Below are 17,225 nucleotides of genomic sequence, written 5' to 3' on the forward strand. Positions count from 1 at the left end.
AGAATCTCTTGCATCCCTTTATGGCAGATGTGTAGACGACTTGACTTGCAGCCCAACGCACAAGCATAGCCGATCTACCTCCCTCTCTCACGCAGCCTGCACAAGCCGCGTATGTGTGACGCACTCGCGTATGCATGCACGCTTTTTTGTTATTATGTGCATGCGCCATCGAGCAGCTGATCAACTCTGAATCGCGCGCTCATGCGTGACTCTTGCGCGCCTCCATCTCCGACCATCACCGCCACCGATCTCCGCGCACTCTCCATCATCGCCCAACTGCCCACCGCACCTCCACTCTGCTACGCTCTCCGTCTGGTGTTCACTCACAGCTTCACAGCCACTCGCCCTGCCCGTCGTTCCCTTTTACCCTGCGGCTGTCCCTCCTCTCCCCTCCCCTTCCCTCCTTCCCCTCGGCGCACGACCGCCACGGCCTGAGCACAGCACGCAGCGGCAGCACGTTTTGTTTGCCTGCGTGGTTGCATCCTCCGCCTGGCGTGCTGTTGCGTGCGTGGGCTTGATGGGCCGTACGTTGCTAAGCGAAGGAGTCGCGAAGTCAGGCGGGGCAGGGTAGTCCGAGAGGTGGAGCAGCGGCTTGTTGTTCTTCGGAGTGGCCACGAAGAGTCCAGCGGATGAGCCGATCGATGAGGTTAAGTTGCTTGGCCACTGCCCTCTAGCGCCTCCTCGATCTCCTCTCCTCTGCGCTCTCTCGCTGAGGTGTTTTGGCGTGTACTGATGTCTCGTGCTCGTCTCGCGCTCTTTGTCTGCTGTCTTCCCTTCTCTGCGTGTTCCTCTCTCTATCCTCCCTTCTTTTGAGCGAGCATGGCCGCCCCCCTCCCCCACTTCCCTAATAATATGGAGGTGAGGCACATCGAAGTGGCGTGCCCTGAAGACGTGGTGGGGGTGTTGTGGGGGTGGGCACTCCTGAGGACTCGTCGGGAGACGGCCTGCTCGAGGAGCGTTTCCCTGAGGGACGACACCATTGCCAACAAGGCGCGGGCGCACGGAACCGCCAGCAGAACGGCACGCTACCGGTGGGGGTAGTGTACCTCTCGCGCCGCAGTTTGGAGGGGGCGATGATCTACATGCAGGCAAGGCCTACGGTGTGGAACTCGGCACTCCCTGCCGTCGCTACCTCCCGCACCATGCGATGCTTCGCTGCGATGCAATATGCCGTGTTCCGCCGCGCGAACCGGCTCGTGCTCTCCGCCAGTAGGCCAGCAAGTCCGTGGGCGCGCTGCCCTCTCACATATTCAGCGGTCGCATCGGATCGCGAGAATCTTGGAGAAGGCGTCGGACAGCATGCCCGTTGTCTTGACCGCGTGCGATTCTGCACCCTCAGCCAGCGTACCGTAGGCGCCACGTCGCAAGCTCCGCGCGATGGGGCCGGGCTTATCAGTCTCTCACAGCGCATGCGCGCGACAGCAGTGGTCCAGCGAGGATTCTGGCCTGCACATGACCGTCCACTGCATATCACCTGCCTGTACGGATAGCAGATAGATCCACACTGGCCGCCCGCCTCCAGCCTTTGGCCTACACGAGGCATTCGCTTCACAGCAGAATACCCTCCCCCTCTCCCCAGTTGGGGCAAAGGTCGCCCTGATGACGGACCATCACCACCCCTCCCCATCCTGCATGCGCAGAAAGCAGCTGAATGGGTTTTAGCGGCAGTGGATGTGGGCGCGGCGCTGAGCACGTTGTGTTCCTCTACACAGCCGGCTCACTGAACCCTGCCGACACGCAACTCGCGTACCTTTGAGGAGTGCAACTCCGCGCCGGGCTCGTCTCTCGCCCGCTTGCATGTGAAGGACGTGGCGTTGCCACTTGCGAGCGGCACCCTTACCCCGCTGTGCGAGGGCCGGAGGGAGGTCGAAGAACGGCTGTCGGAGGAGCAAAATCTGTTGCAGGATTACGATGAGGTGATCCGTGTTTCGTCACAGCGAGTCCTCTCACGAAGGGGCAGCGGTGGCTTCAGGGAGCACCGACGAAGTAAATCCCGGGCGAGAGAGCCCCATCCCCCCTCTGCATGCTGAGCCGTGCGTCTAGCCAACTCTTCCCTTCAGCCCCTCCCCCCCCCCACACCTCGCCTTCTCTTTGTTCTTCAGTCTTCGTGCTCGAACTGCTCACGGGCCCCGGCGTCGCCTCATCCGTCACGGGCACCGCAGCACGCCGTCTCCCTCTCCCACACACACACACCTCATACGCCGTTCTCGCTTCTCAAAGTGTTTCGCTTTCGAACCCCCGTTCAGGTGCCACCCGCATCCCGGCACCCTCTCCGCGTGCTGCGCGCCGTCTCGGCCACCGGCTACAAGGAGCTTCCTGAAGCGCCGCTCTCGCCCACCCCATCCGCAATGAGCGCCAATCGTGTTCCGACGGTAGTAGCCGGCCTCGATGGAGCCAACCCGGTGAAGCGAGAGCGCCACCCCGCGTGGTACCCGCCCCTGAAGCTGGACGGCAACGGGCTGAAGGTGATGAACTCCCTGACAGAGACCCTTGAGGACTTCGCGCCGCGTGATGGCCGCGTGGTGCGATGGTACACGTGCGGCCCGACCGTCTACGATCTCTCTCACATGGGCCACGCCCGTGCTTACCTCACCTTCGACATCATCCGCCGTGTCATGGAAGACTACTTCGGCTACTCCGTGATTTATCAGATGAACATCACGGATATCGACGACAAGATCATCAAGCGCGCTCGCGTGAATAAGCTGCTGGATGACTTCAAGGAGGGGGAGCTGCGCCACGGCGACGTGGCGAGGCTCATGGCGTTCACGGCGGAGGCCGTCACCGCCGCCGAGAGCGGCCTTGCCAAGCGCAAGGCGGCGCTGTTCGAGCCGATTACCGAAGGCGCCAGCAGCCGCGCCAAGGCGGACCGCGAGGAGAAGTTGCTAGAGGTGCAGCTGAAGGAGTCGCAGCTTGTGGAGACCAAGGTGAAGATCGCGGCGGCCAAGGATGACTTTGCCGCCCTGTTCGCCGCGGCCAGCGGCGTGAACGGCGACCTGCTTGACGAGCGCAGCGGCCACAGCGTCTCCGATCAGCAGATCTTCGAAGACCACGCCCGAAAATACGAGCGAGCGTTCTTCGAGGACATGCAGCGCTTGGGCATTCGTGAGCCGGACATCGTGACGCGCGTCACGGAGTACGTGCCGCAGGTGGTGGAGTTCGTGCAGAAAATCATCGACAACGGCTTTGCCTACGTCGGCGAGACATCTGTCTTCTTTGACACCGAGGCATACATCAGGGCCGGTCACGACTACCCGAAGCTGAAGCCTGGCGGCGATCGCAACACCACGGAGGACGAGATGGCCGAGGGCGAGGGCGTACTTTCGAAAGGCATCGAGGGCGAGAAGCGCAGCCCGAACGACTTTGCTCTGTGGAAGTTCTCGAAGCCCGGCGAGCCGCGCTGGCCATCCCCGTGGGGCGAGGGTCGTCCGGGCTGGCACATCGAGTGCTCCGTGATGGCGTCCGACATTCTCGGCGAGAACATGGACATCCACAGCGGTGGGTGGGACTTGAAGTTTCCGCACCACGACAACGAGTGCGCGCAGAGCGAGGCGTGCAACCTGCACAGCCAGTGGGTGAACTACTTCCTCCACTGCGGCCATCTCCACATCAAGGGGCTGAAGATGAGCAAGAGCCTCAAGAACTTCATCACCATCCGCCAGGCGCTGGACGAACTCGGCGTCACGGCGCGCACGATGCGGCTGCTGTTCCTTGCAAATCCCTGGAACAAGCCGATGAACTTCTCGGACCAGTCGCTCGACGAGGCGAAGGAAAAGGAGCGGGTCCTGCGCGCCTTCTTCGGCAGCGTCGACATTGTCCTCCGCACCGATAACTGGAAGGCCACGCAGGGTGCCAACAAGCACGACCGCGAGCTGCTGTCCAAGTGGGTCGAGGCCGAGGCAGCCGTGCACGCGGCGTTGCAGGACAACTTTGACACGGTCGTTGCCCTGCAGCAGCTCATGTCTCTCGTCGCGGCGACGAACCAGTACCTGCTGTCTGGCGAGCGGCCGAGTGCGACGCTGGTGCGCAAGGTAGGCTGCTACGTGACGAAGATGTTCCGCATCTTCGGCGTCGTCGAGGGGTCTGACGATGTCGGCCTGCAGAAGCAGGGCTCCGGCGATGGCGAAGCGCGCTTCATCGAGGTCGTGAACACTCTCGTGCGCTTCCGTGATGAGGTGCGCGATGCGGCGAAAGACCACAAGGTGGTGGCGGGCTTCCTGCCCTTGTGCGACAAGGTGCGCGATGAGTGGCTTGTCGACGCTGGCGTACGGCTCGAGGACAACCCGGCGGGCCCGACGACGTGGAAGAGCGACGAGCCGGCGCTGCTGCACAAAGAGCTGGCGGAGCGCCGCGCTCAGCAAGAAGGGGATCGCCAGAGGAGGCTGGCGAATCAGGCGGAGACGAAGCGCAAGCTCGTGGAAAAGTGGCGGCAGTTCACCTACCCGCCGTCCGAGTACTTTCGCCTCCAGGACGAGCAACGGGTAGAGAAGAAGTACGCTGCCTACGACGACGTCACCGGCCTCCCAACGATGACGGCTGCCGGCGAGGAGGTGAGCGAGAAGGAGGCAAAGAAGTTGAGCAAGGAGCAGGCGAAGTACGCCAAGTCGTACGACGAGTTTATCGGCAAGGGTGGCGTGTCGTGGCTTCAAGAGCAGGAGGCGGAGCTGGCCAGCATGGTGGCCGAGCTCAAAGGCAGCAATTAGGCGTCGGTGGCGAAGCGCTCACCCGTGAGCACAAACGTCTCAAACAACGTCGAGCACATCCAGGTAACTGGAGGGTGATCCACCGATGAGGGCGGCGGCAGGAGGAGAGGTGCGGGATTATGGAGACTCGCCTCTTTCCTCGCCTTTCAACACCTCTGCCGTCCGCGAAGCCACGCGCGTTGAGGAGGGTAATCATCGGTAGAGCGTGGGAGGAAAGGGCGGCAGTTGATGGCCGGCAGCGCGCATCTAGCGTAGAAGACGTCGTCGGCGTCATCGGCATGGCGCGGATTTGTTTGCCTCTCTCTCTCTGCCGCCGACAGGCGTGTCATTTGCAGAGGAGCTGCATCTGTTTGCCCCCCCTCCACACCCTATTCTTCCACCCTTTCCCCACCGTTGTCGCACTCAGGCACGCGCTTTAGTAGGCACGAGTGCCGCACACACGCACACGCACGCACGCCCCTCCCCGCCTCCGACGGCAACAAGACAATGGACATGTAATGCAGCAACGTGTGCTCACCCTTGGTGAGCATTTATCCCGCTTCTCCTGTTGTTCTGTTACTTCGGAGGGGGCGTGGAGTGTGTCTGTGTGTGTGAGAGAGAGAGAGCTTTCCGTGGGTCTCGCACGCCCTCGCCCCCAACGGACGGATGTGGGCCAGTCGTTATCCTCCGCCTCTCTTCCGTGCGTGAGGGTGTCGAGAGAGGTAGGGCGCACGCGTGTCTGTCAGTGAGGGCGTGCATGATGTGGTGACGGGGGCTTGAGTGCAGGCGTGCACGCCCCTCATGAGGTGGTACCTTAGTGAGAAAACATAACATCAAAGGGGAAAGAACAGTACCGACGAAAGCCACGTGCGCCTGTGTGCTGGAGAAGAGGAGGGAAGGAGAGGGAGGGGGTGGGTGGACGTCGACGGAGCAGATCACCATGCTGCACGGGCGCCGCACAACCCCACACAGCGCGATGGGTATCACCCACGAGAACAAAAAAAAAGGAGGGGAACAGAGTGTTATGGCTCCCACCTCACCCGATGGCGTCGACGTCGTCGTCTTCCACGGGGTCCCGCTAGTCTTCGACGCCGGTCTCTCACTCCCCTCCCCCCATTCGCGATTATCATCGCCTCTCTGCCCCCCTCCACCCCCTCTCGCCTCTTCTCCTCGAGCTCAACCGGCTCTGCTGGCATCCATTCATCGATGCCCAGAAACAGATGCAGCACACTCATGCGCCATGACGCACATTTTCCAGCGCGCCATCTCCATCCCTTCTGGTGTAGTCGGCTCCTTGCCGCCTTGCCGCACACGTATACCCATGCAGTCGATGCCGCGGGCATCGCTGGATGCGGTGCCGTTCATTCATCCGCTCTAACCCACCAAACACACAGAGAGGGGGATCCTTCACGCACTGCATAGAGAGATGCCGCTGCGAACATGAAGCTCGTCGTGAACCGTGGATTGACGAGCTCTGCCAGCGCGTTCACCACCACCGGCGACGCAAACGTCAGCCTAAACCTGACGCAGCTGGGCTTCAAGCGGTGCGGGAGGCCCACACGGATCGTAGAGGCAACGCGCGCACACGCCCTACGGGCATGAACTATCACGGTGGCTCGGCGGAGCTGAGAGGATATGTGAACGATGAAGGCAGGAACTAGCTGCCTTGCAGACGGCTGGCATTCCGGCGGACGAGACGGCGATCTTGGTGGATGAGAGCGGCTTTCCACACATCACGGGGATGCCGGGCAGAGCGAACATTATCAAGCGCATGGCGTGGCCAGCGAAGAGGGTTGAAGGCAGGCAATGTGCTCCCCATGCGCCACAGCAGCCACGGCACGCGGACCAAACCAAGGGATCAGTGCGGCAACGTCGTCTGCCCCCCCCACCAACTACGACGGTTCGCTGGGCGCATCCTCGGCAAGGGCATTCCCGTCGGCATGGCAACGTACCAGCTGCCTGTCGTACGCCTGACCGTCCTCCTCGACCGCTGCCACTCGGTCAGCATGCCAGACCCCCCCTACTGCTTCGTCGGCGTCAGCGGCGGCAAGACGTGCTCATGATCTCGGGCTGCCAGGACACGCAGACATCCTCCGACTTCGGCGACGCTGTGCCTGGCGTGCGTTGTCATAAACGCGCAGGACCTCTCCGACACGGACACGGTACTCAAGACGCGCGAGATTCCCGTGCAGCAGTTCGACTAGGTGTCACAGCTAAGCGCGTCGAAGCACATCGAATTCAGCACCCGCTCCCCACGAGTTTGACCCTTCACCGCGCGCACCTCCGTCAAGCGCTCACTGCCGGTGATGTACCCGTAGAGCAGGGCGCTGGACGCGGTAGAAGCTCAACGACTTCTTCCCACCCTCACCATAAGCCGGTGCGCAGGCGTGCCTCGGAGACCGCTCCATCGGTATGGCGCCTCCCACGTTACCCTGATGACAGGGAGTGGAGAGGAGGGGTGGGGGAGGGGCACACCCCAGTGCCTGGCATCCAGCGCACACACACACACACACACACTGTTTGTGGGGGGAGCGACGCGGCCCCTCCTCTCCCCCCCTCATCCCTGCCAATGCAGAGCCACTTCCGGTGGTGACAGGGCTAGGCCCCCTACGGCGGAGGAGGAGGGAGGGGGAAGGGCAGCGCGATGTATCGCCACTGGTCTCGGCGGCCAGGCCGTGGATGGCGGGGCGGAAGCATGGGTAAAGTGTGAGGCGGAGGGGCCGTGCTCTCAGATGACGGAGTCGGGGCATTGTGCCGTGACACCTGCGCGTCTGCGGCTGCTTCGCACCACGCGGATGGGCTGCCTGTGACACAGGGCCGCGCAGGGGCTGTCGCGTGGCGCATGGCCGCATGCGGTGCGGAGCAGGGCCATGGGGCTCACGCTGATGTCAGCAACAACGTCGCATATCCTATATTTCTGATGGTGCGCCTCCATCGCCTTCGTTGTGCACGTTGAAGTGGTTCTTCTCTCCGGGCGCTACCCCCCCCATACCACCTTGTTCTTCTGGGCCCTCTTCACAAACCGCACACGTTCCTGTTTATCGGTGCGTGTCTCACGCTCTCTCGCTCTCGCTCTGCGCACCCGCGTGTGTGTGTATGTGCGTACGGGTGCACGTCTCTCCACCGTGATGGATGCGTAGTGGGCGAAGATGTATGTCGGTGTTGTACTGCTGTTGGCCACGACCCACCATCCCTCCGGCACATACACGTCTGCATAGCCCTTTCACACCCCACCCTGCTTCTCTCACGCATCTTTTCCCTTTACTTGCATGTACGGGTCAACCAAGCTGTGTCTCACCTCTCCTGCCTTCGCTTTCAAGGCGGCGACCCCACCCCCGCATCCCCATACACGCCTGCACAGCCTCAAACTCTCTCACGCTTTCTCATGTGGGGCCCATGGCGCACCGGCCCATCCATCTCGTCCTCGCGAACGGCGTCAAGCAGCCGCACACGGGTCGTTGCATGCAACGAGATCCGTCGCTGGAGTGAGCCAGCTGTGGGGCTCGTGCCTCTTGCGAGAGGACGAGGGTACGGCAATGCCCTTTTCGCCACATCACACGGCAGCAGCCGCTTCATTTGTGGCTCCCGTTTTTCAGCGTCTGCGACGGCGTTCCGGCCGACGTCGCTGCTGCTGTGCTCGCGCCATTGCCGCGAACCACTGGCGAGTGGCGGCGACAGTGTGGCGCCGCCCGCGTCACCGCCTTCGCAGCCGCCTTCTGCACCCTCAGCGGCGTCGCAGCGCAAAGAGTACACGGCAGAGCTGCTGCGCAGCATTTCACGTCGTGGCGGTGGTGCCGTGCGCCGCGCGCGTCACGGCACCACCACCTCTGCTGCAGTCGCCCTATCCGCCCTTCTGAACCCTTCCAGCATATCGGCAAAGGGGGAAGCGACCAACAACGGTGGCGGCGCTCCCGCACTCGCCGCCACGTCGGTGAAAGGAGCCGAGCATGTCGCAGCCGGCTCACCGCTGCTGCGTGTATTCGACGCTACACACGCGCCTCGCTCCACAGCGCCGTCCCGGCCAGCGGAACCGAAGTCGCCATCATTCGCCGGCCCCATCGCCAATCGACGCTCCAGTGCTGAAGCACCGCGCACGAGACGCAACGCAAACTCAAACGCGAGTGTTTTTACCGCAGGTAGCACGGCAGGGGGCGGGGCACCGTCGTCTGCACCTCCGCCAGCACCCCGACCAACGCCGCTGTCCCGAGCACTGCTCCACAAGCTGCTCCACACGATTCGAACTGAGAAGCGGGTCCCGTGGGACGCCCTCTCTCGGCTGCACCCGGAGCTGCTTCACATGCCCCTCTATGCATGCCGTCACGAATGGTGTGAGGGCTACTGCGCTCGCGGAAGCGCGACACCGATCGTCTCGCTGGCGAAGGCCGGTTCCGCCAGGGCACCATCCTTGCCTGCCGCCTCTCTTACCACCATTGCAAAACCGCGTGGTGATCGCAACGGTCATCGGCGCCGGCTTCCGCCGCTGCTGCTCTGTGCCGCGTCCACCGGAACCGGAAAAAGCGTGCTCATCCCGCTTTACGCACTCGACGCGCATTGGGCAGTGCTGGAGCGACGACTGCTGCGGACGATCGACGCCTACGACAAAGCCGCTGCAGCGGAGGCCACGGAGAAGGTGCGGGGTGGTGCCCACTCCGCGCACGATAACTTGCTCTCCGCCATGACGGCGCAACAGACGGCGGCTGCCGCGGCGGAGGCGGAGGCGGAGGCGGCCCACATTGCCTTGCAGCCTTTCCCTCTCGACTCGCAAGAGAGCTTCATACGCGAGTTCACGGCCTGCAGCCGGCTGCGCATTGTGGTGAGTCAACCAACTCGTGTAGCATGTGCGGAGCTTGCCGCGTATGCAAGCGCGCTCTTGGACGCCGGTCGCACGCGTGTCGGTGCCAGTGACAGCACCGAGGTGGCGCCGGCAGGAGCAGGACTCAGCGGCGGCCGCCGCCGCGACAAGAAGCAGTGTGCCCTGAGCCGTCGGCTTGTTGGGAAGCGGGTAGGTTTTGCTGTCGGTGGGGAGTCACAGTTCTGCTCCGAAACAGAGATTGTCTTCGCCACCCCTGGCTACGTTCTCAATGCGCTGCAGGTCTCCCATCCCCAGTCGTCGCTGTCGCCAACGACGCTTGTGGTGGATGAGGCACACTGCCGCGACATCGAGACGGATGCCTTGCTGGCCTGGATGAAGCTGTCGCGAGAGTGCAGCCAAGGAGGTGATGCATCGACATTGGATACCTCGGCGCCGCTGCCGGTGCTGCGTCAGTACTACGTGGTGTCCGCTACCATGAATCTGCAGGCGATGGACGCCTATCTCTGTCGAGGACTTCAGAACGGCAGCAACGGCGAGCGCGACGCCCATCCAGGGCCGCGCGAAGGCCTCGCACGAGGGCCCAAGCGCACCATCGCCGAGAGCGATGCCCTCCCCGAGGATGCCGGGGGCACCGACCCCGTGTCTGCAGACGCGCCGCTTCTGCTTCTATCTCCGATGCAACTTCATCATGTGCGACGGTGGTGGCAAAGAGAGCAGTCGCTCGGCGCTGGCGGACGTATCGATGGCGCAGAAGTGGACTCCGCCGTGGCGCGGGCTGTGACGACGGATCAACGCGTGCGCGCGGCCGTCCTGCAGCTCGTAGAGGTCACCGAAGGCTACGGCGAGTGCGATGACGGTTACCGTGACGACCTCCTTCTCATCGGTGGCGCCGCGAGTGCGGCGAACGGCTCACCCGCCGCCAGCTCCACAGAACACGCGGTGGCCGACTTCTTTGCCAGCAGTGCCAAGAGTCCCACAGAGACCACAGCCAGAGTGGCGCCATCGCGTCTGTCGCCTCCCCTCAACCCATCGGAGCTTCGCGGCGCTGACGGCGCGGTGATTGTCATTGCCACCCAACCGTACCGTGTGGAGCGCTACTTCGTCGACGATCTCGATCCCGTAAAGGGCTGCTTTGCGAGGTCGCAGGTGCTGTTTGATGAGGCCACACGTCTCAGTGCTACCGCTGCTGCATCGGCGGCAGCGGCCCGCACTCCTTCCAACGCGCTGCAAGGTGGGGTTAGCGGAGGTAGGAAAGGTGGAAGCCAACCCAAGCAAGGCGACAAGGCAGCCTCCTCCGCGTCCGCTGCCGACGCCACCCAGGGGACGAGCAGGGGCTTTCCGATGTGCCTCACCGACGATGGTGCCGCACTCCGAGCACGGTTGGTCGATTTACACGGCACGCGCGCCGCCTCCTATGTCATGCTCAGCACCCGTGCGCGCGCGCTAGTGGAGCTGATTCTTCAGTTGCTGCAGGCCGCACGGCTTCGATGGATCGACGGTGCGGCCGCGCCTCCCGCGACACCGCGACCTCCGCGCAGCGAACAGTCCTACCACGCCGATGACATCGCCTCTGAGCCGGTGTCAACGACTCTCGCAGCCGCAGATCCGCCGGCAGCGGAGGCTCCGATCACAGTGCTGGTGTTCGTCGCCGGCATCAGCGAGCTGCACCAGATCATGCTGGCTCTCGAACGGCTGTGCGACACTGTGCAGCCCTCGCCCTCGACGGCGTTGTTCCCATCCAACAACGTTGCAGACTCGAGCGCACCCTCGACTCTCGTGCTGCGCCACGGCTCCGAAGTCTTCTCTGTCGGTCTTCTGCACTCTACCGCGGTGGGGAGTCCGCAAGAGCAGTTGACGGCGACGGAGCACTCGGGGGCGCCGTTGCGCTTGCTTCTCTCGACCAACGTCGCTGAGAGCTCCCTCACCATTGCGAACACCCGCGTCGTGGTGGACACGTGCCTTGAGCGCCGCATCAGCACCGACGACGTCACCGGTGCTACGCAGGTGCTGACCTCCTTTGTGTCACCGAGTGGGCTGCGGCAGCGATGTGGACGGGTTGGCCGGACTGGCGATGGCGTGGTGATCCACCTGGCGCCAAGGCGGTTTGTGCTCCCAGAGACCCTTCTGCAGCCTCCGACGACGACGCGGCGGGCCGTGTTGCCCACGTCCTCAACTGCAGGCCTGCCCGATTCTTCAGCGTCGACGCTGACCTTCGAGGCCCTGCCTGATGGCGTCGCAACGGTGCTGCTGCGGCTAAAGTTTCTCTTCGCGAAGGTAGGTGACGCGTTGGCGGCGTTGCCGTCGCCGCCGAGCGCCGCAGCGGTGCGGCTGGCCTTGCAGCAGCTCGCGGATATGGATCTTCTCCTCTTGCCGGAGGCGGCAGAGACAACGCCGCCTCAGGAGACGACTCGCAACGTACCCGATCTCGCAGCGCGCACCGCCTCCACTGAGCGACGCAGCTTGATGGAGGCCAGCGCCGCCTCTGCCTCCGCAGCCGCACGTGGCCCGTTCCGTCCCGCTAATGCAGTCGCCCTCTATGGCGGCGACGGCGCGCTGCTCCCTCTACTAGACTGCAGCACTTTTACCCCAAAGGGTTACTTCGTGGCAAGTCTGCCGCTGCCGTACGAGCACGCTGCCCTCGTCTATTATGGCCTGCAGTTCTGCTGCGTCGAGGACGCGCTACTGGTGGCGTGCGCCATGGCCGTCCCGTCGCTGTTTCTGACGCCGCGCGTGTCGTCCCGTAGCGCCATCCAGATGGGGGCGCGACGCGGCACAAACTCTGACTACGTCTCGCAGCGGTGGGACGTGGACAGGATGCCGGCCCTCTCGCCGCTCGAGCAGTTCTATCGGCACCTCTGGGTGCAGCGTCACCTTGCCGGCTTCGCCGTGCAGCGGATGGTGCGCCCCGCCGCCTGCCCGTCCGACGGCGGCGAGGCGACCAACAGCCGCCAATGCATCCACGACAAGAGTTCCGCGAGCGGCACGGGCGAGCCCGCGCCCACCACGGCCGCTGCGGCAACGTCGGTGGAGCGGCAGGCGGGACAGCTGAGTGAACCTCTCATGTTGCGTGCACTGCTGCGGCAATGGTACGCCTTTTCGAATGTGGACGCCTGCATCGGGTTCCAGAACACGCACGGCCTGAACAGGAGCGCCATGCGCCAAGTGGACAGCATGGTGGCTCAGACCTGCGGCCGGCTCATTCGACTACTGCTGCAGGTGAGCACCGCCTCAGAGGATGGCGCTGCCAAGCGCTTCGTTGTCGAGGATGCTGAGGCCGAGGTGGATTTCGGGGCCTACGTGTGCCAAGCCGGCGCTGTTGGGTCCGGCGCGACTGTCCTGCCAAGCATGAACGGCATGGCACGACGTGGCAGCCGCGGCGGTGGCAGCCGCGGCGGTGGCAGCACTATCGGCCGTATTCCCTTTCTTCCAGACTGGCCTGCAGAGGCCCGGGAGCAGCTGCTGCGCTCACTGCGGCGCCTCCAGCGCGTTGCGGTGGGTCGTGTGCACCTGCACCACACCGAAGTGCGGCAACGCTACGGCCTGCCGCAGTGGTACGACAGTGAAGAGCGGTGGATTCGACTGTGGGGTCGTCCATATCTGCGGCATGGCCCCACCGACCACTTGGCCTCACGTACCAGCGGGCGAGGAGCAGGCAAAATCAGTGCCGGTGTTGTGGACAAGGAGCGAGACGCAAGAGAGGCGGTGCAGCGGCACCCGTGCTTCAGGTACTGGGTCGATGGCCTGCCTGCGTTGCGGTCGCCCTACCCATCCCTCTACAGGCAGCAGCGCACGACGTCCGTCGCTGTTGGCGGCGCCATCACCCCTTTCTCCACAAGTGTGCCTCCGCCGTTGTCCACGCAAGTCACGCGGTCAAAGGTGCCCATCTACCGCCCGCCAGTCCCGCCACCGCCGATCCCGCCCGTCGTCTTCGCGATGGGCCGCACCGACGATCGACTGTGCGCCGCCTTCGTAGCCGCGTTTGGCCACCGAACCTTGCGCGGCGAGGACGGGGGGCACCGCTTCCATCACCGCCGCCTGCGCCGCAACATGCAGGCGCTGGCGAACGACGAGGAGCACGTCTGCACTTTTCATATAGATGTGCAGCAGCAGCAAGACCTAGCATCGTCGTCCCTGTCTAGCAGTGGTGCAGCGGATCAACCGACATGCACCGCGCCACTGTCCCCGCCGTCCAACTCCTACGACCTCCTCCACGCATCGGGTGTGACGTCGAAGTCGGTGGAGCAGGCCCTTTCTCCATACCTGCGTGGCGCGGGCCTGCAGCAGCTGGAGGTCTTCCAAAGCAACCGCCTCGCCGTGGCAGCTCGCTTCGCCAGCGACGGGTTCAGCGGCCTCTTCGACAGCCTCTCGCCCAGCTACACCGCCGTTCTCTGCGCCAACGGCGACGCTGACAGCAACGCAGATGAAGAGAGCGACGACATGTGCGACGGCGGAAGCGACGCCGTCTCTACGCAGCGCGTTCATGCGGTGCGGGATGGACGGCGCACTGCTGCAAGGGGCACGAGAAGTGCCGAAGCCATGTGTGGGGTCGCAACTTCAGAGGCAGCACCGACAAACGCTCGGCCGGTAAGCGCAGACGGTGCACATGGACCGCCATCGGAGGATCTACTGAAGGCGGTAGTGCTCCCGTCCGCGTTGCGATACGCTGACGGGGGGAGGCCGCCACCGACAGCGACATCGCCTGCCCGAGACACCTCCACTCGAATAAGTCATCCGTACGTGCAGCTGGCACCTTTCGGCGTCAGCCTCCTCACTGCCGCGACCGCAGGCACCGGCGGTGGGGGTGGGGGCAGCAGCCTTGGCAGCCTACAGCGCATACCCTTGTCTGGTGTTGCGACCGCTGCACTCAGCTCGCCAACTGTGCCGGCGCAGCCGTCGTCGTCCTTGACCACCGTTCCCACCTTACACTCCGCATCGCTCGTACGTCAGGCCGACTCCGCTGCGGATGAGCGGCGCAGCGTGCGCTTCGTCGAGGTCCCTCTACCGTCCGCCGCTGCGGCAACGCGGCCCGCCCGCGGTGGCGCCGCCACTGCGACTGTGACGACGACGACGTGCGTGGCGTGGTCCGACAACCTTGGCATTAGTGGCCGGTCGGTCACTCGAGCTGCCGTAGCAGCCTTGGGTCTGGCGGACCTGTTTCCCACGGCGCCTCCGCTGTCGAAGAACTCGTCGCCGCTCGACAGCCGGGGAACTCCCTTGCGCACCAACAGCGGCGACGGCACGGCCGCCGCCTCTGCGCCTTCATCGGCGTGCACGAACTTGCAGCCGTCGAATGGCACGGCAACGCCGACAACGCTTACGGTCAGTGTCGTGCCGCCCATCTACGTTACCCGCAGCATCACGTGGAAGGTGCTTCTGCCTGCCCTCGTACCCCCCGCCTCCTCGATGGCGCAAGCCATGCACAAGGGCAGCACCGACGCGGCACCGCCGCCTGCGCACTACTGTATGCTCTGCAACTACCTGTGCTCTAGCCAAGGCGCCCTTGACCAGCACTACCGTTGTGCCAGCCACCTTGAGCATCTCTACCATGCCGTTCAGCTCGGACTGCGCCGCGAGCACCTGGAGACGCTGTACGGCTGGGCCCCACGGACCGCAAGCGGCCATCAATGCGCGGGCACAGATGAGGCACACACGCGCGATCACCCCGGTTTCAGCGAAAGCGAAGGTAGCGCCAGCACGCTCCACCTTGCACCGCCTGTCACTGCTGCGTTGCCGCTGGCGTCGCTACTCTCCCTTCAGAGCGTCACCCGCCTGCCGCTCGCCCAGCACGTCTACCCATGTGTAGTCGGTGCCCAGTCATTCTTGAACTGCCTACAGTGGTCCGCCGGTGACCCTGCGCCGTCATCGTCATCCCTGTCCTCGTCACGGGAGCCGAAACTCCCGGGCGCGCATAAAGCGGAGGGCAGAGCAGCAGGGGCGCACCGCGCGACGCCGCTCGCGGTGGCTGGCAGTCTCGTGGCGCTGCAGAGCGTCACCGATGTTCTTCCGCCGCCGCACCTGCGGAAGCCGACGCAGCCAAGCCCGTGCCGCGGTGGTTTTGGAGTGGGGGCGGCGCCACCGTCGTCATCGGTCGACGCGGAGACACTCTCGGCGCATCATGTGTGGGTGCTGAACTTGTCCAACAGCGGCGAAGCGAGTGCGGCTGCCTCGGGAACTACTTCGCCACCGATGTCAGCGCTGCTCGTTGTGGCCGGCTACCTCGCCGCTGCCTCACCGCAGGCCACGGTGGCGCTGCTGCTCAACGACACACACACACACCTCCACGCGGTGATGCTGTACGGCTTGGGCGTGTGGCGGCTGCCGACGCCGCTGCCTATGCAAGGCTACATGGGTCTCCTGGAGCATATCGGACGCGGCGGTGGCTGGCCCGGTGTGCTGGTGCCCATGACTAACGTACCGTCCCATAAAAGGCACGAAAGCGTGCGTGAAGAAGCGTCACCTGCGACGCATGGCCCCTCGGACGGGCTCCACTGGTGCGCTCCGGAGGCGGCGTGTGCCCTGAGCTCAGACAAGCATCGCTGCGGCATGTCGGCGAGTGCGCGCGCGCTAAACCGTGACGCCATCGTGGAGGCCACGCTACTTCTCGTCCTTCACGAATATCTTCACGCGCGCCGCAACATGGTCACCCTGGCCGACTACGTTGAGCGCGTGATGCACAAGCTTCAGCTCTCTCCCTTTGTGGTGTCAGGCGCGCGTGCGGTGCACGGGGCCGAGAAGGCATCACCAGCGGTGACAGCAGCAGACGTGTTGACCGCATACCTGATACACGTCCGTCACGGCCAAACCGTACAGGCGCTCTTGCGCGACCTCGGGTGCGTCTTCGCGACACCGCCGCGCGCTCTGGCGACGCTCATGCAACCCGCAAGGGCGTCTACTCCTGCCAGAAGTGCCGAGGAGGGTTGCAGTGCTGCGCAAGTGGGGCTGCGTGCTCCCCGCCGCCATGAGGCGTCCTTGTCGCCTGCGGCGGCGGCGCTGTCAAAACGGCTCAGCTACCGCACGCTGGGTGCCGAAGGGGCAGCGGTGGAGATGATGTTCACGGTACCACCGGCGCTCCCGTCGCGGCTACCGCCGGTCACCTTTGCCGCCCAGCTACGTCAGTTCTACGTCGACCGTCACGCGCACCGCTGGATGCCGCAGAGGCAGGCGTCTGCAACGCCTGCACGCACGAGTGGCGCCGCGGCCAGCACAGCCCGAGCGGGAGACGAGGAGCTCATCAAGGGTAATTCACATGCGCGCCCTGCACGTGCGCTCCAAGCCCGCGACAGGGCTGGCCGCCTACGTGGCCCCCGCAAGGTCGACAAGGGCATCGAAATCGTTGATGATGAGGAGAGCCTGCCGCAGTTTTAGACGCTGAGTTCAAAGGAAGGGATAGAACGGTGTCAAGCCTCCCTCCCGCACCGCTGGCGTTATTCGCACACCCGCGCGTGCGGGTGTGCTGGTGTCGCTGTTTGGGTCGATTCTTTCTGTCTGTTTATCCATCCCTACCTATCACAGAGCATGACTAAGTAAGGTGCGCCTACACGGACTCGCTAGCCCCATCACCGGCGCACAGACCTCCCCGCGCCTCCCTCCGCTGCTCGGTCCCACCATTTTCGATCGTGTTGCATGCGCGTGTGCCCCCCCCTTCCTCCCCCTCTCTCGCCTCTGTGTGTGTGTGTGTGTGTGTGTGTGCGTGTGTAGAATGGGATATGAGAAACAAGTACGGAGGCAGC

At 64.2% G+C, this 17,225-nt stretch overlaps 2 protein-coding genes across 2 annotated transcripts; both read left to right on the forward strand.

The window, feature by feature from the left end:
* Positions 1-2,348: 2,348 nt before the first annotated feature.
* On the forward strand, positions 2,349-4,703 carry LINJ.12.0230 (putative cysteinyl-tRNA synthetase; the record flags this gene model as incomplete). Its single annotated transcript, XM_003392218.1, has 1 exon — positions 2,349-4,703. One exon carries the CDS (start codon positions 2,349-2,351, stop codon positions 4,701-4,703), a length of 2,355 nt encoding a protein of 784 aa, XP_003392266.1.
* Positions 4,704-8,067: 3,364 nt separating this feature from the next.
* Positions 8,068-16,860, forward strand: LINJ.12.0231 (conserved hypothetical protein; the record flags this gene model as incomplete). Its single annotated transcript, XM_001463924.2, has 1 exon — positions 8,068-16,860. One exon carries the CDS (start codon positions 8,068-8,070, stop codon positions 16,858-16,860), a length of 8,793 nt encoding a protein of 2,930 aa, XP_001463961.2.
* Between the last annotated feature and the right edge of the window lie 365 nt (positions 16,861-17,225).

Source organism: Leishmania infantum, chromosome 12 (genome assembly GCF_000002875.2).
Source record: "Leishmania infantum JPCM5 genome chromosome 12".
NCBI lineage: Eukaryota > Euglenozoa > Kinetoplastea > Trypanosomatida > Trypanosomatidae > Leishmania > Leishmania infantum.